This window comes from Saimiri boliviensis, chromosome 9, assembly GCF_048565385.1.
Source record: "Saimiri boliviensis isolate mSaiBol1 chromosome 9, mSaiBol1.pri, whole genome shotgun sequence".
In the NCBI taxonomy this organism is placed as follows: Eukaryota; Metazoa; Chordata; class Mammalia; order Primates; family Cebidae; genus Saimiri; species Saimiri boliviensis.
In genome coordinates, this window is record NC_133457.1 from 110,163,678 (window position 1) to 110,189,556 (window position 25,879).

The 25,879-nt window shown below is 39.4% G+C and overlaps 1 protein-coding gene across 9 annotated transcripts; it reads right to left on the bottom strand.

The window, feature by feature from the left end:
* Positions 1–11,610: 11,610 nt before the first annotated feature.
* On the bottom strand, positions 11,611–25,330 carry LOC101038379 (uncharacterized). 9 transcript variants are annotated; one of them, XM_074406603.1, is made up of 6 exons: positions 25,177–25,326; positions 23,868–23,926; positions 16,717–16,843; positions 16,313–16,458; positions 13,381–15,211; positions 11,611–11,698 (listed from the first exon to the last, which is right to left on the bottom strand). In XM_074406603.1, the coding sequence occupies exons 3-5, from the start codon at positions 16,794–16,796 to the stop codon at positions 13,392–13,394; spliced, it is 2,046 nt and encodes a 681-aa protein (XP_074262704.1). In that variant the 5' UTR covers positions 16,797–16,843; positions 23,868–23,926; positions 25,177–25,326; the 3' UTR covers positions 11,611–11,698; positions 13,381–13,391. The 9 variants fall into 9 exon arrangements, with proteins under 9 accessions (XP_074262704.1, XP_074262701.1, XP_074262700.1 ...); XM_074406600.1 differs by having other exon boundaries at positions 16,313–16,405; positions 25,268–25,325; XM_074406599.1 differs by having other exon boundaries at positions 16,313–16,405; positions 25,246–25,323.
* Between the last annotated feature and the right edge of the window lie 549 nt (positions 25,331–25,879).

A 25,879-nucleotide genomic window follows, 5' to 3' on the forward strand; every position in this document is an offset into this window, starting at 1 on the left:
TTTTCTTTGTGGAATCAAAGAATTTTATGTTATATATAAAGTCTTTTTTGGTTTAAAATGTTTGATTACTTTTGTCAATCTGTCATTTGCCTGTTGACTGTGGTGCTTCTCTTGATCAGAAATCCTTCTTTTTTTGACTTACAGCTTTTGCTTATTGTCTTTTTGTTGTCATTTAAGAAGCCCAGTGCATCCCAGGTCTTAAAGACATTCTCCTATTAGCATTATAGGTTTAAAATTCACAGTTTAATCTGTCTATATTTGTATATAGCATAATGGGACAACCAGCCCCATTTTTTTTCTGACCAATGAGCCAGTTTTTACAATACCACCCACCAAAAAATCCATCCTGTCCTGACTTGTGATGCCATCCTTATATATAAGACATCGGTACTATACAGCTACAGAAATCATCTTCTGACATTATTTTATTCCATTCGTGTATTTGTTCTGTATAATATTCTTTATTATAGTAGTGTGGTTTTCTGGTTAGCCATCATAGTGGGTTCTTTTATTTAAAATTAGTTTTCTATTCTTGGAGTGTATTCTTTGGTAATTTTCTTGCTTCAAGTATTTTGAAGCTCTGTAGGTGCATAAACACTTAGAATTATGCTCTCAGTTAATTCCTTATTATGAAATCTTCTTTATCCCTAGAAATACTTATTATTCTAAAATGTATTTTGTCTGATATTAATATAGCTACTCTAGCTTTCTTTCAACTGTTAGCGTGGTAGATATTTTCCATCCATCTGCTTTTTAACTTATTCCTATCTCTAAAGTGAGTTTATTATACTTAGCAAGTAAGTTGGTTTTACTTTCTCATACAAGCTTGATAATCTCTACCTTTTCATTGGGGTGCTTACACCACTGGGTCTCAATGGGGAGAAGGAAAGACCTTGCCCCCTCAGGGCATCTGGCCATGTCTGTGACCTTTTTGGTGGTAATAACTGGGTGTGTAGGCATGCTACTGGCATCTAGGGCGTAACAGTCAGGGATCCCAAGATCCTACATGCACACGATAGCCCCCACAGCAAAGAATTCTCTGATACAAAAGTAAATAGTGCTCAGGTTGTGAAACCTTATGTTTATATTTTAAGTTCACTGTGATTATTGATATAGTTAGGCTTGAACCTAAATCAAATAGATTTCTATTTGTCATATCTTTTCTTCCCCCGTTTCTCTTTTATTCCGCTTTATTTTCCTTACCTTATTTTGGATTAACTACTTTCTTAGGATTCAATTTTATCACCTTTATTGGCTTATTAGCTGTAACTCTATTTTAGTGGTTGTGTTAGGATTTGAGTTTACAGTATCTGTCTTTAACTTATAATCTTCCTGAAAGTGATAGTATACTCTTTTATGTAGAGTATAAGAATTATACTGTAATTCTTTTTTGTTTTTGAGATGGAGTTTTGCTCTTGTTGCCCAGGCTGGAGTACAACGGCACAATCTTGGTTTGCCACAACCTCTGTCTCCCAGGTTCAAGCGATTCTTCTGCCTCAGCCTCCCAACTAGCTTGGATTACAGGCATGCACCACCATGCCTGGCTAACTTTGTATTTTTAGTAGAGACAGGGTTTTTCCTGTGTTGGCCAGGCTGGTCTCAAACTTCTGACCTCAGGTGATCTGCCCGTCTTGGCCTCCCAAAGTGCTGAGTTTACAGGCATGAGCCACCGTGCCTGGCCTATACTGTAGTTCTCATACTATAATTCTTATACTATATATACCATATATATTATACTGTAATTTATGTCACCTGCCTTTATGGTGTTACTGTCATACATTTTATTTTTACATGCTATAAGCCCCATAATACATTATTATTTGTGTTTAATCAGTCAGTCTTTTAAAGAAATTTAAGTAATAATAAACTCACACATATTTACCATATAGTTACAATTTCTGTTGCTTTTTATTCCTTGGTGCGGGGCCAAACTCCCATCTGGCATCTTTCTTTTTGCCTGCAGGACTTCCTTTAAAATTACTTGCAATATAGCTCTGCTGATAATGAGTTCTTTCAATCTCTGTATTTCTGAAAAGGCCTTTTGTCTTCATTTTTGAAAACCATATGCTGGGCATAGATTTCTAGCTGATTCCAGTTGATAGGTTTTTTTTTTTTTTAGTACCTTAAAGATTTTGTTCCATTATCTTTTTTGCTTAGTGTTTGCAGTGAGAACTCTGATGTCATCTTTGTCTTTGTGCCATGTACATAACGTCTTTTTCTCCGCTCTGGTTGCTTTTTATCGTTTTCTGTTTATCATTGGCTTTGAACAATTTCATTATAATGTGCCTTAATGTAATTCTCTTCATGTTTCTTATTGTGTGATTTGGGCTTCTTAGATCTGTGAGTTTATAGTTTTTACTATGTTTGAGAGTTTTTTGTCTATCATTTCTTCAAATATTTTTCTGGTCCCTCCCCCAGTCCCCTTCCCCACTCTATTTCAGAGACTCTAGTTGCCCACATATTAGGGCACACGATGAAGTTGGTAAATCTTCTACCCATTTTTAATAGGACTCACATTTAATGGATGGCAGTACTTTCTTTTAATCCTGACTTTTCTTTTATATATTCTATTTCTCCAGTCCCTTCCCTCTAAAAGACTTTTCCAACCAGGTTTTCCATGCTGCTATTTCATCTTTGGCTATATTATTTTTGCTATAAATGCCAACCATTAAGTTCATTTAAACATAACTTCAGGCTGGCCATGGCGACTCATACCTATAAACCCACCACTTTGGGAGGCTGAGGCAGGCAAGTCACTTGAGGTCAGGAGTTCGAGACCAGCCTTGCCAACATAAAAAAAAACTTTCTACTAAAAATACAAAAATTAGCCAGATGTGGTGCCATGCCCAGCTACTCAAGAGGCTGAGGCAGGAGAATCACTTGAGCCTGAGCAGTTGGGGTTAAAATGAGCCGATATCATATCACTGCACTCCAGCCTGGGCAACAAGTGAGACTCGGTCTCAATTAAAAAAAAAAAATTAAAATTAAAAATTAAACCCCGTATCTTCAAACCAACTGTTCTCACTTTGTCCTTTTTTTTATTACCACTGATTCTGTCCCATGTTGAAATGTCTCTTTTATCTCTTGGAAAATATTACTCATGTATATTAATAAATATTCCACTATACCTGTACATTTTTCTAAGCACTTCAGTAGCATCTCAGACTAGAATGAGGAAGATAACAGAAACCCATGCTGGTTCTCCATCTTATCAGTGGTAGATTTTTTGGGTCTGTATTAACATATCTATAATATTTTGTATATGTATAGAAATGCTCAATCTATAATTCATATGTGTATAGAAATGCTCAAGTTTGCAATTAAACAGTTTCTAGATGTCTTTATTACAACAAAATGCTAGAACTCATGACATCACAGTTTTATATAAAGATAAGTTTGATGGTCTAGGGTTATCAAGATACAGGAAAATAATGGTGTATTCATGCAATATAAGAACTTGAATGCAGTATGTATATATACCAAAAATATAATTGGGACTCTCATTTCTAAGAATCAATACTAGAATATACTAGGATATACTTCAACAAACTAACAAAGATATAGATTTAAGATTGTTCTTAATGTTCTTAGCAACAACAAAAATAAGTACAACTCAGCTATCCAAATAGAGAACTGGTCCAATCCGTAATGACCCTGTTGACTGGGCACGTGGCTCATACCTGTGATCCTAGCACTTTGGGAGGCCAAGGTGAGCAGATCACCTGAGGTCAGAAGTTTGAGACCAGCCCGGCTAACATGGTGAAACCCTGTTTCTACTAAAAATACAAAAAATTGGCAGGTGTGGTGGCACACCCCTATAATCCCAGCTACTCAGGAAGCTGATGCAGGATAATCACTTGAACCTGGGAGGCGGAGGTTGCAGTGGGCCGAGATCGCATCATTGTACTCCAGCCTGGGCAACAAGAGCAAAACTCTATCTCAAAAAAAAAAAAAAAAAAAAAAAAAAAAAAAAAAAAAGACACTGTTGCCCACTAAAACATTAAATACCAAATTGATAAGATAGATGTATATTTACTCGTAAGTATCCCCAATTTTGATGTTCAAAGGAAAATATTTAAAGTGTAATCACTTTCACAAATTGCTATACCACACAGGAATATTTTAAAGGAGGAAAGTGAAAATAAAATTTTAATCCATGCTTATGATTTCATGTGATTCTTTTTAGGTTCTTTAAGTTTTTGTGTTAGGGTTATTAAAATTTCACTGAGTCATTTTTACTATCACAAGCATGGTTATTTCAAGTTTAAGGATATAGAGAAAAATTCAATGGCCACTGCTGATCGCTTAAATCATTTTTGTACTTGGAGAAGCAATTCTCTTCCTTTCCACCTCCGCAAACCCCGACTTCTCATCCTGCTCCTCCAACACCGCTGTACTCTTCTTTCCCTTACTTTCCCAACTAACTCGATGTGTGTTGGAGTGCCCAGTTCTGATTTTCTTTTTTTCTCATATTGTTTTCCTAACAGCATGTCAACCAGCCTCGGCAACATTTCGTGCCCTCAAGGAATCTGGGGATGCCTTCAGACAAAGCTTTCACCATGGAGAATACCAAAAACGTGGTACTTCTGTCCAGCATTATGTATGTGGTGACTGTGGCATGGCTTTTGGGCATATCTCACAACTTAATGGACATCAGAAAATCCATCAGGTAGGGGAAGCCCACAGATATGGTGAAAATACAAAGGCCTTTAGGCATCGCTTATCATTTACAATGCTCCAGAAAATTTGTACGCTATATAAGCACTTCGAATGTAACCAATGTGGTGAAACTTTTAACAGACCTTCGAAAGTTATTCAACATCAGAGCATGCACAGTGGACTGAAGCCATACAAATGTGATGTATGTCAAAAGGCCTTCAGGTTTCTCTCATCCCTCTCTATACATCAGAGGTTTCATGTTGGCCAGAGACTAAACCTGACTCAGCATAAAAAAACTCTTACTCAAAGGAAGCCCTTTACCTGTAACTTTTGTGGAGAAACCTTTCGCTATTTCTCGGAAAAAACTCAGCATCTATTAATTCATACTAGAAAGAAATATTACACATGTAATTATTGCAAAAAGGAATTCAATCCATACTCCAAATTTATTCTACATCGAAGAACTCATACAGAAGAGAAACCCCACAAATGCGATGTTTGTGAGAAATCTTTTAAAACCATCTCAAATCTTAATAAACATCAGAAAACTCATACTGGAGAGAAGCCCTTTTCATGTAATGAATGTAAAAAAGCCTTTGCCCAGCGCACGGATCTTGCTCGCCACCAACAAATCCATATTGGAAAGAAATCTTTTATTTGTAGTAATTGTAAAAAGACCTTTGTCCGGATGTCAGATCTAACACAACATCAAAGAATTCATACAGGAGAGAGACCTTACCAATGTACGACTTGTGAAAAAACCTTTAAATATCGGCCAAACCTGACTAAACATCAGAAAACTCATTCTACAGAGAGGCCCTTTACATGTGATGAATGTGGAAAGACCTTTCATCTTAACTGGGAACTTAATCACCATAAAATAATTCATACTGGAGAGAAACGCTATGAATGTGGTGAATGTGGAAAGCGTTTTAACAATAATTCAAATCTTAATAAACACAAGAAAATCCATACAGGAGAGAAACACTTTGTATGTAATCAATGTGGAAAAGCTTTTAGCTTAAACTCAAGGCTTTCTCGACATCAGATGACTCACAATAAAAAGAAACCCTAAAAAAAGAGAGATGAAGAAAGATATTTAGAGATGACTTACTGTTTGCTAAACTCAAGAGATAAATGTAGAAAGATTTTTTAGTCGAAGCCTAATTCTTCTGCACAGATTCATGCTCTATGGAATATCTTGGAAATATAAATATGTAAATGTTGAAGAAATAGAGAGACTATCAGAAATATACTTTATTGCATTAAGTTGAGTCTTTGGCTGGGCAAGGTGGCTCATGCCTTTAATCACAGCACTTTGGGAGTCCAAGGTAGGTGGATCATGAGGTCAGGAGTTTGAGACTAGCTTGGCCAACATGGTGAAACCCCATCTCTACTAAAGATACAGAAAAAAAAAAATTAGCCAGATATGGTGGCACACACCTGTAATTCCAGCTACTCAGGAGACTGAGGCAGGAGAATCACTTGAACACAGGAGGCAGAGATTGCAGTGAGCTGAGATCACACCATTGCACTCCAGCCTGGGCAACAGGGCGAGACCCCGAAAAAAAAAGTTATGTGAGTTCAACTAAATCTGAAATTGGGTAAGACACTTCCTGTGGTGAGCAGTGATAAGCTAAGAGGCAGCTAGAAGGATGCAGTGAAAAGAACATTCATTTGGAGTTTGTTCATAATCTTCTTTCACTGAATTAACAAATAGAAGTCGCTATCTAAAGATGCAAACTTTTGTAGGTTAGACGATGCAACCCTAATCTAAGCATAAATAAGAAAAACAAAAGCCATCTTTTCTGAATGAATTAGAAGTTTTGGAGAACTTTGCTAGTAGACAGTGAAAAGTAAAAAGCTGATTATGACTCTGAACTAAAGGGTAAAGAGTCAGGAGGGGTGACATGAGAAATCCAAAGGTCTTGGGTCTGTGGATAAGATGGTTTCTGCTGCCTTGCCTAAATGGCCAGGGGTGGTGGCTCATGCCTGTAATCCCAGCATTTTGGGAGGCTGAGGTGGGTGGATCACTTGAGGTCAGGAGTTTGAGACCAGCCTGGCCAACATGGTAAACCCTGTCTCTACTGAAAATACATGGTGGCGTGTGCCTGTAATCCCAGCTACTCGGGAGGCTGAGGCAGGAGAATTGCTTGAACTCAGGAGGTGGAGGTTGCAGTGAGCTGAGATCATGCCACTACACTCCAGCCTGGGCAACAGCGCCAGACTCCGTCTCAAAAAAAAAAAAAGAAGCCAAAAAATAAAGGGATATAACTGAGACACCCAGCTTCCCGAATAGTTTGCACCACTCTTTTGTTTCTAAAGAATCAAGAAGAAATAGAGAGATTGCAACCATTCAGGCCTTAGATTCAGAATATGGAGAACTCTACTGGGAGTATTACGTTACCTGAAATTGATTTCTTGTATGTCTTCAGTGTTAAGCTTTCTAGTATGTGCTAATACTAGCATGTAATATTGAATACATTTGAGCCTTGTATCAGAATTTGAATTACACTTTCCCAAATTTGTTCTAATAAACATCGGTGGTAACTTGCCTGTGTTTGGCCAAGTGGGATGGGCATAGTTAGGGTTGGCCTCAATCCATAGACACTATTCAGTTTCTTCATTCTCTCATGTTTCTTTGCTTACTCAGACACGACAGGAGCTGCCGCAGAGCTCAATTGTTGTATAATCCCCAGGTGTGCCTCCTTTTCATCTGCCTCAATACTTGTGTGTTGAGGCATCAGTATGTTTATATCTCTAAGGAAAGGTATATATGTGTGTACATATAGCTCACTTTTTACAAATAAGACACATTAGTTTTATAGATCTCAAGTTACATATAAGCCAAAAATGAAACTAACTTAACTGAGTGCAAAGAAAATATTGTTGTAATAAAAATTAAAACATATTTTTAAGAATATTACAAAAATGGGAATGGCTATTGGGATAAAGATAAAAATTATACACAGGACCTGTCATCCCTAATTTTGGTCCTTAAAGTTCTGGGTTAGAGTAAAGTTAAACAGGAAACATTTTACATGTTTCAAATATACAGACTTTTCAACATGACTCCTATCAGGGTCAAACTGCTAACTCTAAAGTCTATAGTGAGAAGAGAAAAGTTTTCTAGGACACACCAGAACGACTTGTTCTGAAAAGCCTACTGTCCCAAATTCACCATCACGAAACTCTAATTTTTTTTTTTGAGACGGAGTTTCGCTCTTGTTACCCAGGCTGGAGTGCAATGGCGCGATCTCGGCTCACCACAACCTCCGCCTCCTGGGTTCAGGCAATTCTCCTGCCTCGGCCTCCTGAGTAGCTGGGATTACAGGCACACACCACCATGCCCAGCTAATTTTTTTGTATTTTTAGTAGAGACAGGGTTTCATCATGTTGACCAGAATGGTCTCAATCTCTTGACCTTGTGATCCACCCGCTTTGGCCTCCCAAAGTGCTGGGATTACAGGCTTGAGCCACCGCGCCCGGCCGAAACTCTAATTTTTTATTGACATCTAACACTTTCTTCTTTGTATCTCTGCCATACTTCTTAGGGGCTATCACTAATTTCTAAGCCCAATGTCTCCAGTTGTGTGAAAAAGGCAAAAGAATAGCCATCATGCAAGTGTTAAGCTAGTCAAAACACCCTCATTGGAAAGTTTCAGCAGAAAGTTTTCTCTTTGGGGTTTTAATTAAAATCATAACAGTTCTATTGTTTAAGCAAAAATAACAGATGGAGAGAGAGGTTAAATACTTCAATTTAGGCATAAAATGTCATCTGCACATTAATTTTTTGCTTTTAATAATTAAATCCTTACACTGTTTTCATTCTCACATATTTGAGGAGATATAAATATAACAGTTTGTGGGTTTAATGGAATCCCTCCCTAAAGGTATGTTGAAGTTTTAACTGTTGGTGCTCATGAATTCGACCCTATTTAAAAATAAGATCATTTTGAAGATGTAATCAAGATTAAATCATACTAGATTAGGGTGGGTCCTAAGTTCAATCACTGTCTTCATAAGAGGAGACACAAGACAACTGGCTGTTGAATGCTTTAACTCCTTTAAAGATTAAATTATCTCTGAAGATAACTTCCACAGAATGCAAAACTGGAGGCAGCACAGAATATGATCCATGTACCTCATATAAACAATGTTAGGCATCTGCATTAAATCACTGGCTATCTCTAATCACCATTTTTTTTTTTTTTGCCTAAAACATATCTAGTCTGGATAATTTTTAAATTATCATGGGGTACAAGAGTATTCCCTCCATTGTCAGGGAACCAATATGAGAAACCTGCCACTAAGTCAGTCTGTTTCCACTATGCATTCTGGGACTGAGGAAATAACCATAGGATGGGCCTGTGATCCCACTGGCAGAAGCAAACCCTATCGGAGTTGGATTCAGGCCAAGACTCTATCTCCTGACCTTCCTAAGTCTCCACTCTGATTATGGGCCACTGTAGTGTTTGGAAACCATGAGAATTCACATAATTAGAGCCAATATCCAAATCCCCATGGAGGTCTGGGTATTTCCTTCTCCCTCATGCATGGCCATGGTTGTCAGAGTGACCACAGAGACCCCTGGGAAGGCCTGGAGAAAGATTTGCACAATGCCTCAATGGCTACATTTCGGGAACTTTCTTAAAAGGTCTTTCTGAAGCCACTTCGGGTCCAGAAATTGGCTTAAGTCTCAAAGTTGAGTAAGGTGCTATGAATTCCCAATATAATTCCTTAGGTCATATTTCTGTCCAGGAGACCCAGAAATTGTTCACCTCTATGTCAAGCTGCTCCTTCAAAGGAGGCACATCTAATTTCATTCTAGGGTCTCCATGATGCACTAGCTGTCACTGGCAGGCCAACACCTGATTACCACTGTTTCCTAAGGCATGTTACAACTGTGTCTGCTTTGTCTCCAGATGTGAGGTGCTGCTGTATGGTTTACCAAGCCCCAGAATCTCATTTCCATTTTGAGGATCTGTTTCATGAGACCACTTCTGGTACCAGTTACAGAATTAGTCCCATTAAGACATGGCTCATTTGAAAGGAATGAAAGAAAATTGAATGAAGAGATGCTACAAAAGTGTGAGAAGGGTTGCAGGAAACCAAAAAGGGATCCCTAGCCCTGAAAGGAAAGCAGGAGTGTGGTGGCTTTCTAATGTGTCACTTTGGCTCAGCTGATTCTATGTTCCCCAGAATTCCCTGTATGTTTCCAGTGAGGGTGGGTCACAGAGGATATCTTGGCATAAGATCTGGAGGGTGGTGGCAAAGGAACAATCATTTTGTTTTTATGCTTAGAAAGGCTTCTGGCCCCAACACGTTTCTTACCTGCTGGTTCTTGTTGGCGTGGCTCAGTAGACAAGCCTGTGGCTGCTCTTCTTTCCCCAGGATCTTCTCCAGCTCTTCCAGCTCCTGGGATATGTGTGTGCTTAGCAACACGACAAATGGCACCAACCTCTGTAGGACACCCACATCATTTAGGTAGAAGACAGTAAAAACGACCATAGCTTTGTGTGTGGGTTCCAGCTTGTCTTTGTACTATCTCACTTAGTATTCACTTTCCCTACTTGCTTGGCCTGCAGACTTCAAGTGGCAGCATCAGCCATGAGGACAGTCACATAACAGGCTTCCTACAGTACCCTGGAGTCAAGTTTTGATAACAAACCTATCTACGGAACATACATATGGTTCTGCTGCTCTGATTGAACTCTAAATGATACAGGAAGGAAATGACTTTTGGGATCTGGGAATAGCTGTAGCTGCAGAAGAGGGCCACAAACAGGGTCTCAACCAGACACTTGATGGCAAGAGACCTCAGTTGATGCAGTTCATAGAGGTCTGCCCCAAGCATGTAGAGTCAGGTAGAGAGTGGTTCTGGAGGAATAGAGTATCCAGAAGCATCAGGCTTCTGAAGTATAACACTTGCTGTAGATATGATGGAGTAATGTGTTTTAGGATATGCAAAGAAAGTTAGCTGGGCATTTTCTAACCAGACTGATCTTCAAACATACATAAAATCCATAGGCAAACTGTGAACATATAATAATTCAGAGACTGTTATATCCATCTTAAAGAATAAGCTATCATTTTAAATTATATTCCAGGTGAACAGGGAGAGAAGAGGGAAGAAGAGTACCAACTAATTTCATTATTGACTAACAGTAAGACACTAATATAGTATCTTTCCTTTAGTCCCTGCAAATAACAGGGATATTAAGGCATTATGTAAAGATATCAGTATATTAGTAACTGACAGAACAGAAATACAAATGCTCCACAATACTATGTAGTGAATGACAAATAGGAAGATAAAATAATCTGGCAGAACTGAAACTAAATGTGTCATATCCATAATACCAACTTATGGAATTACCTCCCATTCTCTCTCGTATAATCTTATTCCCCATTTCATTGCAAAATAGAAACAATTATAAAAAATAAATTCACAAACTTCCACCACATCAACCCATATGTGTGAGTGAGCTGGCACGGCATGACCATTGCCTATTCTCTTAAAAAGGCTACCTTTCCCCCTTACACATAGGTTCCAACCCATCTCACCTATGCAGAACATCACTCCAACATGTCCCCCTCTCTATGGAACATTTCCCATCAGTCTATAAACATGCATTTATCGCTATCTCTAGAAAGAAGCCTCCATTGACTACACTTCACTCTCAAGTTACTATGCCATTTCTCTTGCCTTAAGTACAACTCCTTGAAAGGGCTGTTTGCAGTAATTGTTTCCAGTGCATCTCTTCTCACCTTTCTTGAGAAACCACTCCATTCTTACGGTGGCCGCCTGTGGTAGCTAGCCTCTGATAACGGCTCGAGGTCTCCACCTCCTGGTATTCATGCTTCTGTGTGATTCCCTTCCGCAGCACATCGTGGTTGGTCTGTGCGACCAATTAAACACAGTGAAAGTGACAGCTGTAATTTCTTTAGGTCTTGAAATTTGGTGTCGTCTTGTGCTCTTCATTTTTATTCTGCTTAGGGTTCATGAAACTTCTTGGACTTGTGAATTTACATTTTCCTAAGATTTGAAAAAAATGGTTCCAACATTAAAGGATAAATTTAGACAAATTTGGCACAAAAATTAGGTATTTTTTTCTTTACTACATTAGTTTTAAAGTGAAAGGTAACTTAATTCACAATAGCACAATAGCAACCAAATCTTTGAGGTGACTATGAATACCTTTCACAGAAAAAGAGCCAGATCAGTATACACACATACACATGTATATACTTATATATACCAACACATGCATATGTGTGTACACACACATTTATCCATCCTACTGAAGGACATAAGAACTAAATAAATGGATAAATCAATCATGTTCATATTGGGTTCACCATTTTACCTCCATTTAAACAATAACAAAACAAATAGCAGACAGGAGTCAGGATGAAATTTTTATTACTGATCAAATTGAGTTGGAGGATGCAACTTAGTGTGATCTTTCAGGTAATGGGCCAGTTAGCTGAATGACAGAATTAGACCAATTTACCAATCACAGGCAGTAACTGTAACAAGAAATTGTACTTGCAGGACAGCCCACAATGAAGAAGAAATTGAGCTGAGCAACCCCAGTTACCCATCACTCTTAACAATTAGATAAGCCCCCTTCATCTTCCCTGGGGCAGAATGCATAATGTGACAGAGAGGCTAGGAATGGGTAGAGGGAAAACCCCACTCGTGGAAATCAGGACTTGAAAGGTAAACACTTCCCAATAACCCCATATGAGTGGCAATCCTATCTCATCACATATATCCATACCATGTAATCCTAATTGGCTTTGCAGGGGCGTTTTGTTCTCAGAATTTGGTAAGTGACTTCTAAAGAACACCTCTATTGAAGATATTGATTAGGAAATCCAAGAGATCTTTGAAAACATACTAATTGACATAAACCACTGGTAGATAGGGTTGAGTGGATATTAGAGAACACTAAAACCAGAGAAACACTTTTTGGATTCCACCATCATCAGAATTCTTTTTGGTGCTCAAGAATGCTCACTTCTGCATGTTTTTCCTACTGCAATTGCTGTTTTCTTGACTTGGCTGAAAGCTTCAGTATCACAAACTAGTTATCCTGTGCCTCTCTTCCATTAGAAAGGTCTTAGGAACAGCTTTCATTAGCTCAGCTTTACCAAAACTCATCTGTGGTATAATTACCATGGGTGCATGAAGTACCATGGTTAGTTCTCCTGAGTTGTCACCTTTGCAGATAAAGCTATATAGTATGCTAGTCTGCTACTAGAAGACTATGGAGTTAGCAGACAATAAAAAAGCTGCCTAATCTGAAAATACACCATAAATTGAGAAACTGAATTACTCAACTATCACAGGAACAATGGTATTGATTTGAAATGGAGGTCAGATCCTCACACCTCATAACATATACTACCAAGTAACACTGTGTGGAGGAACCAAGTAACAATTTAACTTAAATAATGTTTGTTTCATTATTTTGAAAGGGAGGGACATTTGGCACAACCTTTGAATTGCTATTGAATATTTTCATAATTCACAATGAATACATTTATTAAACTATTTCTTTCCTGAATGATTTCTGATGGTATACTGAGGATTGAATAGTGACACAAAACTTTTCCATATTCATTACATTCATAAGATTTTGCTTTCTACACATATTCATAGTTTAGCATTGTGTAAGTTATTTGATTTGATGCTTTGTTGGAATTCATTACTTTGTTGGAACTTATTCCTTGTGTGTCTTCTGATGTAAAAGAAAGTTTGATTTGTGGCGAAATGTTTTCTCACATTTGTTACATTCATAAGGTTTCTCTCCTGTGTGTATTTTCTGATGTTCAGTGAGAGTCCACAGTCGACGATAGGTTTTTCCACATTGATTACATTCATATGGTTTCTCTCCTGTGTGAATTCTTCTATGAACTCTGAAGGTTGACTTATGGCAGAAGGATTTCCCACATTCATCACATTCATATGGTTTCTCCCCAGTGTGAGTTCGCTGATGTTCAACAAAGGAGAACTTCTGACAGAAAGTTTTCCCACATTCATTACACTCATAGGGTCTCTCTCCTGTGTGTGTTCTCTGATGGTGAGTGAGGGCTGACTTCCTGCAGTAGGTTCTCCCACATTCATTGCATTCATATGGTCTCTCCCATATAGTTCTCTGATGTACAATGAGGTGTGAGTTTTTACTGATGGTATGCCCATGTTCGCTACACTCATAAAGATTCTCCTTTGTGTTCATTCTCTTACACTGACTGCAGTTTGACTTCACAATGGATATTCTACCACATTTATTAAATACACCATGTTTTTCTCCTGTGTGTGTTCTCTGATGCACAGTGAGTGTTGACTTATGGCAGAAAAATTTCCCACATTCATTACATTCATAAGACTTCTTTCCTCTATGAGTTATCTGATGGGCAATGAGGGCTGATTTCGTACATAAAAATTTTCTGCACTGACTGCATTCATAGGGCTTCTCTCCTGTATGACTTCTTCGATGCACATTGAGAGCAGATTGACAAAAGAAGGTTTTCTCACATTCATGACATTCATAGGGTTTTTCCCCCGTGTGAATTCTCTGATGTGCAGTAAGGGCCGACTGACAGAAGAAGGTTTTCCCACATTCCTTACATTCATTTGGCTTCTCTCCTCTGTGAGTTCTTTGATGTACAATAAGATAAGATTTCTTGCTGAAGGCATTTCCACATTCCTTGCATTCATAAGGCTTCTCCCCTGTGTGTGACCTGAAATGTTCACCCAGGGCTGACTTCCGAAAGAAGGTCTTTCCACATTCATTACACTCATAGGATTTCTCCCCTCTATGAATTTTCTGGTGTACAATGAGGGCAGATTTGTCCATGAAAGTTTTCCCACATTCACTGCATTCATAGGGTCTCTCTCCAGTATGAATTCTTTGGTGTCGAGTAAGGCTTGTCTTCACACGAAAAGTTTTCCTACAATCATTACAAACATAGGGTTTCTCCCCTGTATGAATTCTCTGATGTACAATGAGGGTAGATCTCCTAGAAAAGGTTTTCCTACATTCATTACATTCATTTGGTTTCCTTTCAGTCTGTCTCTCCTTCTGTGTAATGAGAATTGACCTCTTGAACAAAGTTTTCTCAAATTTATTATAGTCAAAAGGTTGTTTCAAAATCTGAATGTTCTGATGCAGAATAAGATTTTCATTTTGATTTCTGGCTTTCCTCATTGGAATGTATCTGTATTTTCTCATTCCCGAATGACTTTGCTCATGCTTATTATGGAATAATGGCTTCCCAAATCCACTGTACTCATCAGAAATCTTTCCGCTTTCTTTGCTTTTCTTTGCAACAATTACTTCTGAATTCGTTTTCAAATTGTTTCTTCCTGGATTACATTTATAGGGCATTTTTCTTGAAGGAACACTATTCATGCCCAGATTAAATGTTGTCCCAAATACATTCTCTCTTTCTGTAATCAGCATTTTGTTGCTGAAGAATACAGTTTGTCTCAAATGTTTGTCTTGGATTTCCTTGTTCTTCTCTAAGGCATCATCAACTTCTAGATAAAGAAAGACAATTAACAATAATTGGTGAGTCTTTATATATTTTCTATGCAATGAGAATGCCTTAGAAATGCATTGTTTTAGGGGTTAGACTTTAGGCCCAGCCTACCAAGATCAAACAAATTTCAAGTGCAAATATCTCCTACTTGGTTGATTTGAAGAAAAGCAAAAAATACAAAAAAAGCAAATCCATCCATACAAGCCAGTATTTAAGAGGGGGAAAGTACAAAGAAACTAGCAAAGAATACAAGTACTTTTGACACTTTACAAATACTACTAAACATTGAGTGTAAAAAGTAAATAGTCACATGGAATAGTACACAGAGCTGGAAATGTGCTGATGGAGTATTAAATAAAACACACAAGAGTCAAGTAAGCACTTAGAGAAAGACTGACACAGTGAGATCAGGTAAAACAGATGTCAGAAAGATGGTCTGTTACCTAAACACACAAGAAGAAAGTGCAAACCTTAAATTTTTGCAGTAACATGAAACTCTTGAATTTGTACAATGCAAAGGGGAATGGAAAGTAAGATTGTGGGCTGAGCAGAGCTGGGACTACAGGAAGGCAAGCAGGATACCAAGGACACCTGTACAATCCCGATAATTGAGTGTCTTCTTATATTTTGCATGCCAGGCACTTTTTTGCCTCACCCTACTCTGGATCCTGGGGAAGCTCATAACGGAAAGGGAAACCATGTCATTTCTCAGTTAAGTGATAGAGAGAAAAATGGAAGGCAACTAAAAAGATCATGACAGATCTCTGAATGTCTGAAATATGTATCTATGACAATGGTAGATGGGGCAAGGGAGGCAACAGAGAATGTTATAGAAATAAAGTTTAAGGTGTGTTAAAAGAGGAACTTTAATTCTGGGGATAGGTAACTTAGTGGCAAAATCTTTATAAATTTCAATTAGTTATTGGGAAGAACATTTCAGATGTTTACAGCAAGACAGTTAATCAACCTCAATCACTTCCAAAGGTCTGGGGTCAAAAGAAGAAATTCATGAAAAAATTACAGATGCCAACTATTGTCACTGACCACCAAGGAACACTCATTTCCGTTGGTTCCACCTGCTCAGTTATCATTTACTTACCTGGGTAGTTCTGATTTGAGAATTCCTCCACTATCCATGGTTCTTCTCCTTGCTCCAATTTGAAAATCACATCTGGTTTGCTAACAGGATATCCTGTTAATGGGAAATTACAGAACTTGGACCAAGATCTTTGGACATCAGGGACTCTGAAGAATGAAGAAAGTCCAGCTTCAGAAGCTGTGCGATGAAGATGCCCAGCAATAGCTCAGTAAAGCTAGAACATTTTGGTGAAGAGTGAGGGACGGGCAGTTAATACATACACATACTTCTACTCTCTAAAAGAGTTTAATCATCTTGCTCCCCTGATGCTCAAGGCTAAATAATTAAATTCTAGAAATCAACATATTTTTATAACACAGAAGAAATGTATGCTCTTGGGAGTTGTACAGGGAAATGGTCCTTACCCACAGAGACCAAGTTGCTGTAGTTCTCCAGCATCACATCCCTGTACAGGAGCCTCTGAGCAGGGTCCAGTTGCTGCCATTCCTCTTTGTTGAAGTTCACAGTTAGGTCCCGGAATGAAACTGATCTCTGAAAGAAAATGTTTGATCTCAAGTGATCAGAATTGAGTGATATCAAATGTATAGTAACATCAAATATAAGCAGACCATTGCAATGGCTAATGGAGTGCTATAAAGAGATATAATTGTGGGAGGGCAGAAAATTAAAAATCTGTCACTGTGTTCATTTTAAAATAAAATTTAAAAATGTACTGAGCTTATAACATGTCCTCGAGCTATTTCAATTGCCTGGATTACTAATCACATAAAATACTGATGTTGCTTTCAAGGAGCATACATTCTGACAGGGTGACAAAATTAGAAATGTACATCTTTAAAGAGCAATGCTGGACATACCCCCAAGATAAAGGGTGATCACAAAAGAAGAGAGTTTGCTCTGTTTTTTGTTACCCCTTCTTTGAGGGGATAACATTTTTAGTCCTGAAATAAAAATAGTATGTTTTATAGGATTGTAGGTAGCCATTAAGAATATACACAGACACAAAACACACATGGGGAGTTTGGGAATTACAAATCTCTCCATATGAAAGGATAGTAAGGAGTGGACAGAGCCCAGAGAATAAAGGAACTCTTTTCTCTAATTAGTAGTCTTGAAATCTAGATAGTACAGCACATCAGCAAAACATTCTTGCACAACTAATATACATTTACTTAGAAATTGTAGTGTATTTCCAAGTTACTTCAAGCTATACATTAATATCAATAAAGATTAATTATTTTTTGATTCTTTTGGCTGAAATACCAATAAGAATAGAAGTCCAGTGGATTGCTGGGGTGCTCCCTATCCTCCACTTTGCAGACCACTGTTGTGAATAATGGAAATCCATAAAAAGGTATTTGTAAGCAAGGACTGAAGATTTGTGACCAAATATGTATTTTGAAACAATGCTCTAGAGTATAGGGGTTGGCAAACTACAACCCATGGGCAAAATCTAGGCTACTGGGAGTCAAATATGATCATGTTAATTTGCTTACACATGCTCTACGACTGCTTTCATGCCTCAACAGCTGTGCTGAGTAAATCCAACAGTCCACGTGGCCAGCAAAGTCAAAAATATTGACCTTGTCCTCTAAAGAAAACATTTGCTGTCCCCTACTCTAGAAAAATGGAAACTGGCTTAAAGGTCAAATTAGAGGGGAAGAAAACTAAGACACCACTGCAGGACATGAGCACAGGTAGTTCCTGGGAAATGGGAAGGAGAGAATCAGTCCTACATAATGAGAGGCAAGGGGAGTTGACCTCTAATTGATGTGTAGTAGATGTAATGTGCAGATTATTCCACATCATCAGCTGGGCTGATGCTAGTAGTATATACGGAGAATACGAAAACAAAACAAAAAAGAGAACAGAGCATAGGAAATGAAAGCACTGATCTTTACCATGCTGTGCCTGAAGCGTCTGTTGAGTAAAGAAGTAGAAATGTCTAGCCAGTAGTTGGATATATGGTTCTGGAGCTCAGAGGAGAGAGAGCACAGAGATCAGAAGCAATATTTGAAAGCATAAATAATGAGGAAGGTCTTCATGAATTGATATGAAGTGAAAAAAGCAAAGTATGAAGGAATATCTATAATATTCTACCTTTTATGTAAGAAAGGAGAAGTAAGAAAACACATATGTCAGGGTGTGGTGGCTCACACCTGTAATCCCAGCACTTTGAGATGTCGAGGTGGGCGGATCGCTGGAGCTCATAAGTTTGAGACTAGTCTGGGCAACATGACAAAACCTCTTTCTCTGCTGGGCACAGTGGTATGTGCTGCTCGGGAGGCTGTGGTAAGAGGATCACTCGAGCCTGGGAGGCAGAGACTGTGCCACTGCACTCCAGCAGCCTGGGTGACAGTGCAAGACCTCATCTCAAACAAAAACAAAAACAAAAAACCTCACCATATATAATCACAATGTGTACAAAAAACTTATGGAAAGGATACACCAGAAACTCATGAAACTGGTTGCCTTCAGGGGAGAGGTGGAGTCAGATGGAAAGAATGGAAGGATGGGAACAGGGTAGAAGGACTGACACTTCTCTAAAATAACTTTCTGTAAAGTTTTGATTTTTAGAACTATGGTAAGCTAGGTGTGGTGCCTCATGATTGTAATCACAGCATTTTGGGAGGCTGAGGTGGGAGGATCGTTTAAACTCAGGAGTTCAAGACCAGCCTAGGCAACATAGTGAGACCTCATCACTCAATTTTTTTTTTTTTTTTTTTTTTTTTTGTGTGTGTGCCACAAGAAGTGGCACATGTCTTCAGTCCCAACTACTTGGGAAGCTAAGGCAGGAGAACTGATTGAGCTGAGGAGGGCAAGGCTTTAGTGAGCTATGATTGTACCACTGCACTCAAGCCTGGGTGACAGGGCAAAATTCAGTCTCAAAAATTAGGTAAGTTAAATAAGTAAGTAAAAAGGAAAGAAAGAAAAGAAAGAGGAAAGGAAAAGAAAGGAGAAATGAAAGAAAAGGAGGGAGGAAAGAAAAGGAAAAGGAAAACAAGAGAAAGGGAAAGGGAGGGGGAAGGGGAAAGAAAGAAAATAGGATGAACCCTGCAAAATAACTAACCAGCAAAGTATCAAGGATCTAAGTGAAAAAGGACCGTTGTGGGTTGCAAGAGGCTAAGGAGACAGGACATTTAACACAACTTGGGTTCCTAGGTTGGATCCTTGAAGTGAAAAAGGATATTCATGGAAAATAATTAGCAGAATTTGAGTAAGATTAGATAAGAGTACTGTATTCATGTTAATTTCCTGGTTTTAGTCACTGTAATATAGTTCTGAAAGGTCGGCGAAGTGAGGTGAAGGAGACACAGGTACTTTAGGTATGATTTTTCTCATTCTTTACATTTCAAAACAAAGCAGTAAAAAATAGTAGGGCTGCCTCCACCTCTGCAGACACCTGGGCTTTGGCCTGCTGTATGTCTCACCTCACTGACATGACTGTCCTGGGTCACCGCAGTCTTTCTTTTCTTTGAGCTGCTATACATCTTTCTACTGACACACTTTGTTAGGTAATTTAGTGAGGCCTTTCCCACTACCATCACTTAACTGTCTCTTACACATAAACTAGAAATAGTTACATTATCCATTTTATTTCCTCCATGAATTACTTCCTCCAAAGGACCTACAAGCTTCCTGAAGATTAAGAGTATCTTATAATTACATGCACAACAATAGACATATAAGGTCTTAACGACTAGAAAGAATGACTGGCAAAAAAATTAGAAACAAAAAGCCAGGGACAAAGAGTGCCAGAGAATTGGAGAGCCCTCACTAGAAAGTTCTGTACTCACTAAGGCAGACCCAGTACACTTCATAGCAGGAGGTGCAAAGTAAGAACAGTGAATGTGTTCACTCTGTGAGAAACTGAAAGGTGCTTATGACAAAAGAAAAAGAAACTCAATTCTCCCGGTGACTCAGGTCCACTCTGCAAGCAACGCTGTAAGCAGAACGATGATCCATTCAGAGCAGAGGAGAGTTCATACAAAACAAGACTACCCACAAAAAAGAAATGATGAGCACTACTATGAGCAGGCACATGGCTACTGAGGACATGTGCCTACATCTTTAAAGGCTAATAGTCTTACTTGTAAGGTAGACAGATAATGACCAGACCCTACCTGCAATGCAGAGATGAAGACAGCCACCATTGCTCTGTAAGCACACAGTTTGTGGACACAGAAGATGGGGGCAGGAATGGGTCCTATGATGAGATGGCTCCTGGCTGTGGTCACAACGTAGACAGAAAAGGGGTAGAAAGTCAAGGAGCAAACAGTGGAAACACGGTTCAAAGCAGGAGTGTAAAATTTGGGGTATGTTCAGGAAACTAAATGCAGACCACCATCACTCTTCAGAGGGGCTGAGTGTGAGTGGTCCCTTCCACTGGGGGCATTTGGCACATCTGTGGAGACATTTTTGGCCGTCAAGGTTCTGTGGGATGCTGTCGGCACTTGGTGGAGGGAGAGGGAAGGAGGGATGGCAGAGACACCGCAACATGCCGGATCTTCTCCTACAGGAAAGAAATGCCCCAAATCCTGTATAACTTTCTAATCTTAAATATTCATAAAAATGAAAAATTTGTTTCTAATCATCTGAGCCTAGAACCTTACTCCATTTGGTACTGGAACGCATAGTATTTTTATACATATTTTATCCATATTAAATTTTCTTCAGTGGAACAGTGGATACATCAAGGGCAGTTTGTATTTGATTTGAACTGGAACTTTAGGGATTTTCACTCCTGAAAAATATCACTAATGGCAATACTATGTACAGCATTCAAATCATGACACATCACTCCTGTATCAATATAAACTTGTAATTATCATATTCATAGTGATTTAACCTAAAAGAAGTCTGTATAAACATCAAACTACTTTTTATGACTTTTACTATAGTTTTATCTGGACAAGTCTATATTAAGATACATATTATTTTTAATTACTGTATTTATTTCTCCTCTATACTCGAGTTCTATTGATTTTTTTTTTTTTAGGATCTATTGATTGATTTAGGATCTCCAATCTATTGACTGATTTAGGATCTCCAAAATAGGCTATTTTGGAGATCCTAAATAATATAACCTACTTGTGTAATTTTCAAAAGGGAGGATGGCTTTTAGTTGAGACTTCCAGAAAACAGAGCCTAAGGCAAGGGCTCAGTCTGTATCATTTCATCTGGGAACTCCAGGCCAGAACAGCGAGGGTAAGGGAAGTAAGGAAGGGAGGGAAGAAGGGATGTAAACAGTGAGACACAAGGGACATTAGCATGCTGCCCACCACTTCACTACAAGCCCCAAAGAGGGGCAAGTTTCCTTAGAAGGAGTATGGGCTCAGCACATGCGACATCTCCAGGTGGACCACCAGGATGAAGTGAACTCAGTGCACAGAAGAGAGAAAGGGTGGGGAATTCATCCGCCCACCTCCTTCTCATTTTCCATTTCCCTTCATTCAAGGTTCACCCACAGTGAGTTAACTTGCCCACACTTCCAGGTTGCATCATCTGGCTCCACCATCTGGCCCCTCAGGAAGCTGGTACCATACCTTATGGTGTGTGGTTTGATCCAAATCTAAAAGAGGAGGCAGCCTGGTGTGAGTGGGTGGCATTAACTAAGAGTGATAAAGGAAATGGCTGACTATGGAAGGTTTGCATCCCAATACAGCTTGAGAAAAAGGATGTTCTGTAAATGGATATGGGTCTGGCAGAGTGGAGAACCACCTCAGCACAGTTTGTATTGTTTGTGTAATATCTTTCTCCTTCACTAGCATGTGAGCTCCATGAGGACAAAGACAGTATCTCCTTCATTCAAGCTGAATGTAGACCATCTAGCATAGTGTATGACACACAACTGTTTGATCAACATACAGTTGTTGAATGAAAGGTCCAGAGTGGTAGGAATTAAGAAGTGGCAGGAAATGGTCATGACAAAAACAGCCTTATAGGTCATACCAAGGATGCTGAACTTGTATTCTGCAGCTGGCATGGAACCTCTTAAGTCATTTCTGTATTAAGACATGATCACATTGGCATTTTGGAGGAATTAGTCAGTCTGAACAACAGCCTTGAGGTGGGGAAAGGAAGGGAGGAAGGGGCCAAGCAGACTACTGAGAAAGCTATTAATATTATGTCAACCCATGAACCGAGGCAAAGTAGGAATGGAAGTGAAAGGACAAATTCAAGAAAGGTTTATGAGACATTAGCCAGCTTGACAAACATATGGTAGGAGGTAAGGAAAAGGAGAGATGAAGATGGACTTCCTTTTCCGGCTTGCCTCACTGGCCTGAGGGAAGCAGCACTGACAGGGAATAAAGAAGAAGCACACTGAGCAAGTTGTAAACATTATTTCCATTTTGGACACAAGGACTCCAAGTGCCTTCTGGACATGCTTACACAGATGTCCAGCAAGAATCTCAAGCTGAGGTTCTCAGGGGTAGAAATATTCCAGAGCATAAAGAGTCACAAGTTAAAACCACAAAGGGCATGAAAAAAATCAGAAAGAATAATGGGCTAACAATGAAATAGCAATGTTCATGAAACAAGAGAAGAAGATTTTATAAAAGATACGATTACAGGATGAGTGTGGCGGCTCACAATTGTAATCACAGCACTCTGGGAGGCCAAGGTGGGAGGATCACTTGAGCCCAGGTGTTTGAGACCAGCCTGGGCAACATAGTGAGACTTCGTCTCAATTAAAAAAAAAAAAAAAAAAAAAAAGACACGATTACAGAGCTACAAAAAGCATCACGCGAGTGATACCACAGAAATTATCAGAGGTGCATATTAGGGAGGGGCAGTCATACTGTCAAATGCAACAAAGAGTTTAGTAAAGTATGAACTGGAAAAGACTCATTAGGTTTGAAAACATTTAGGTTACTGCTAAATTTTTCCAGAACAGATCCATCACAGTGGTGGGGGCAGTCACAAGACTCTATCAAGTGGGTTGAAATGAGACAGGCACGTGAAGAAATTTTACCTACAGAGTATCACACTGAATTGTTCCCTCTAGAACTTGTTTTAAAAGATGGCTGTAATAAATAGTTATAGGGCATTATTTGGGGAGCATTATTCTATTTATTGCAGCTTTTATTCACTTATTCTAGGTCTTATCACTGGATCATAGACATCAGAGAGAACCAACAGAATGCTGCCTGCTCAGATGACACTGAGTTGGTTCCCTGTGATTACTATGCTCTGCTTGAGTATAAAAGTCACAAGAAACCAACAGCATTTCTTTCCCAGCTGTTTTTTGGCAAAGCTGCCTCTACTTCACTTATTCAAAGATCATCTAAGAAAATTTTTAGATATAAATGATGGGAAAACCACAAAAAATGCCAGTGTAAGGCCTACTTCATACTGTCCGGGCCTTTCTGGAACCATTTGAGTAAGTCTATAGAAATATATGTTTTCTGTATATCTATGTCCACTTTTCCAGTATTGATCAGATACTCTTCTCTGATGCTGAATTGTATACATTTCAATTTCATCTGCAAACTACTCTAAACCTCTTGAAATTCACTGTATAATGTGGGAAGTAAATCCCTGAGCAACTTACCTGAAATTTGTCCATTTTCGGGTTCTCTTGAGAAAGGGCCAAGAGTGTTAAAAGCAGAGCTGGGTAAGGAAGAATGGGGAATGGAATCATGAGCAATCTGGGTCACACAGCAGCTCTACAATTACCCACAAAGACAGCCACACACCCATTTAAAAACATGGCCTTTTGGCTAGTCTGGTTCAGGAAGCAACAGCTTAAGGAAATGTTCACTTGTCCATTTATAGTTCTAGAATGGTCACATAGAGTTTTTCTTACTGAGTGAATGTCAACAAATGTTTTCTACTTTATTATGGTCAATTTATGCCTCCTTTGAAAAAAACTGAAAACCTCTGAGTCCAATTAATAGAAGACTAGGTCAAGGAAAGTTAGTATATAGAAAGCAGGGAAGACTATTTTGGCATTAAAACAGGTTATAGGATTAAAAGATCTATTGGAATAGGAAAATAATATTACATCATTTACCTACTTTCCTACTAATGTGTTTAGCCACTTGAGAGAATCCGGAAAGAAAGAATCAAAGTGCTTTAAGATGTTTGTCTTTTTGACAGTTTGGTCTACCTTCGCTGCAGTTTCACAAGAGGACCTTTTACTAGGAAACTTGTGGTAGATAACTTAAATGTAGTAGATGACCTGGTACTCAAGAGACTAGAATTCAATTATTGGCTCTGTTACTAGCAAACTGCATTACTGAGTATTTACTAAGTCGCAATTTTAAAATAAGTTAGTTTTTAGTCTTTTTTTTTTTACCCCTATCGTGTGGCTCTGTACGGGGTAAACTCAGTAAATCCCAGGGGAGGTGATGAACATGGTTTGTGCAGCTCAGAATAAACAAAGGGTGGAGATGGTAGGGAATTACATGAATGTGTTTAGGAAGTAATGAAGAAATCACTTCCTTAGTTATAACCAGTAAGGCTTCCCTCCAACCAAGGACTCTCAGATACCTCCAGAGAAGTGTCTTTTCCTGTCAAATCTGGACCCTGCCCACTCCCTTCAATTGCAACTCACATCCTTCTTCTAAAAGTTGAATTGAAATTTGCTCAGCTATAGTAATCCATGGCTGCAGGACTAAGTGCATCAGCAGTTCTGGAAAGAGGCTCTAGCTATTTGGATGTGCAAACGTTTCACTTTCACCAAGCACCTTCTTCAGGCAAATCAGGGCCCTAGAGAGAGCCCGCCCCGTGTCCTGCAGGTCAGGAGCCCAATCCCGCCCTGGCTGCCTGGCCTCTCGCGCACAGGAAACCCTCCCTCCAGAGACTGGGAGAGCGCGTCCACCCTCCGCGGACCCGAGGCCAGTTCCGCCCAGCCCCACCGTTCCTTCCGACGCCCGAGTGCTCGCTCGGAGCTTGCTGCCAGCCCTTTCTTTAGCTTGCAGGTGCACCTGCTTCGCCTCCAGTTCGCACCAGGTACAGGTGACTGTGGGAGCAAGGATCCACACACAGCAAGACTTTCACCCGGAAGAGCCTGGCAAACCGGAAGCGCGTCCCGGAAAAGAACAGGAGGGCACATGCGCAGAAAGGCCACCAGGCCACCTTTCCCGGGACTCTCGCGAGACCCGTGCCAGCTTTCGGGACCACAGTTCCCAGAAGGCGTCGCGGCCACCGCCCTGCCCTGAGGGACCTTTGAAGAGCTTCTGCTTTAGCTACAGGGCTTGGGTGACTACTGTGAATCATCAGTAAGAGAAGTAAAGTTTCATACTCGTTTCACCGAAGGCTATAGATGAGAAAGGAAAATTCTGCGAAATGAAAATGACTGCGAAGGATATACTAGCAGAGTATTAAGGGAATAGTACTAACGACCTGCAGAATTTCTCCCAAACAGGATACAGAATCGTTGCTGGCTCTTTTATTTTTATTTTTTTGTTGTTGTTGTTGAGACGGAGTTTCGCTCTTGTTACCCAGGCTGGAGTGCAATGGCGTGATCTCGGCTCACCGCAACCTCCGCCTCCTGGGTTCAGGCAATTCTCCTGCCTCAGCCTCCTGAGTAGCTGGGATTACAGGCACGCACCACCATGC

Coding starts and splice junctions, on each gene's coding strand:
- LOC101038379 (XM_003936479.4), bottom strand. CDS start 23,957: ATGATTCCATTCCCCATTCTTCCTTACCCAGCTCTGCTTTTAACACTC. Junction 16,844..23,867: donor CGAAAATGGACAAATTTCAG/GTAAGTTGCTCA, acceptor ATTTTCTTTCAG/AGATCAGTTTCATTCCGGGA. Junction 16,406..16,716: donor CAGCAACTTGGTCTCTGTGG/GTAAGGACCATT, acceptor TCCCATTAACAG/GATATCCTGTTAGCAAACCA.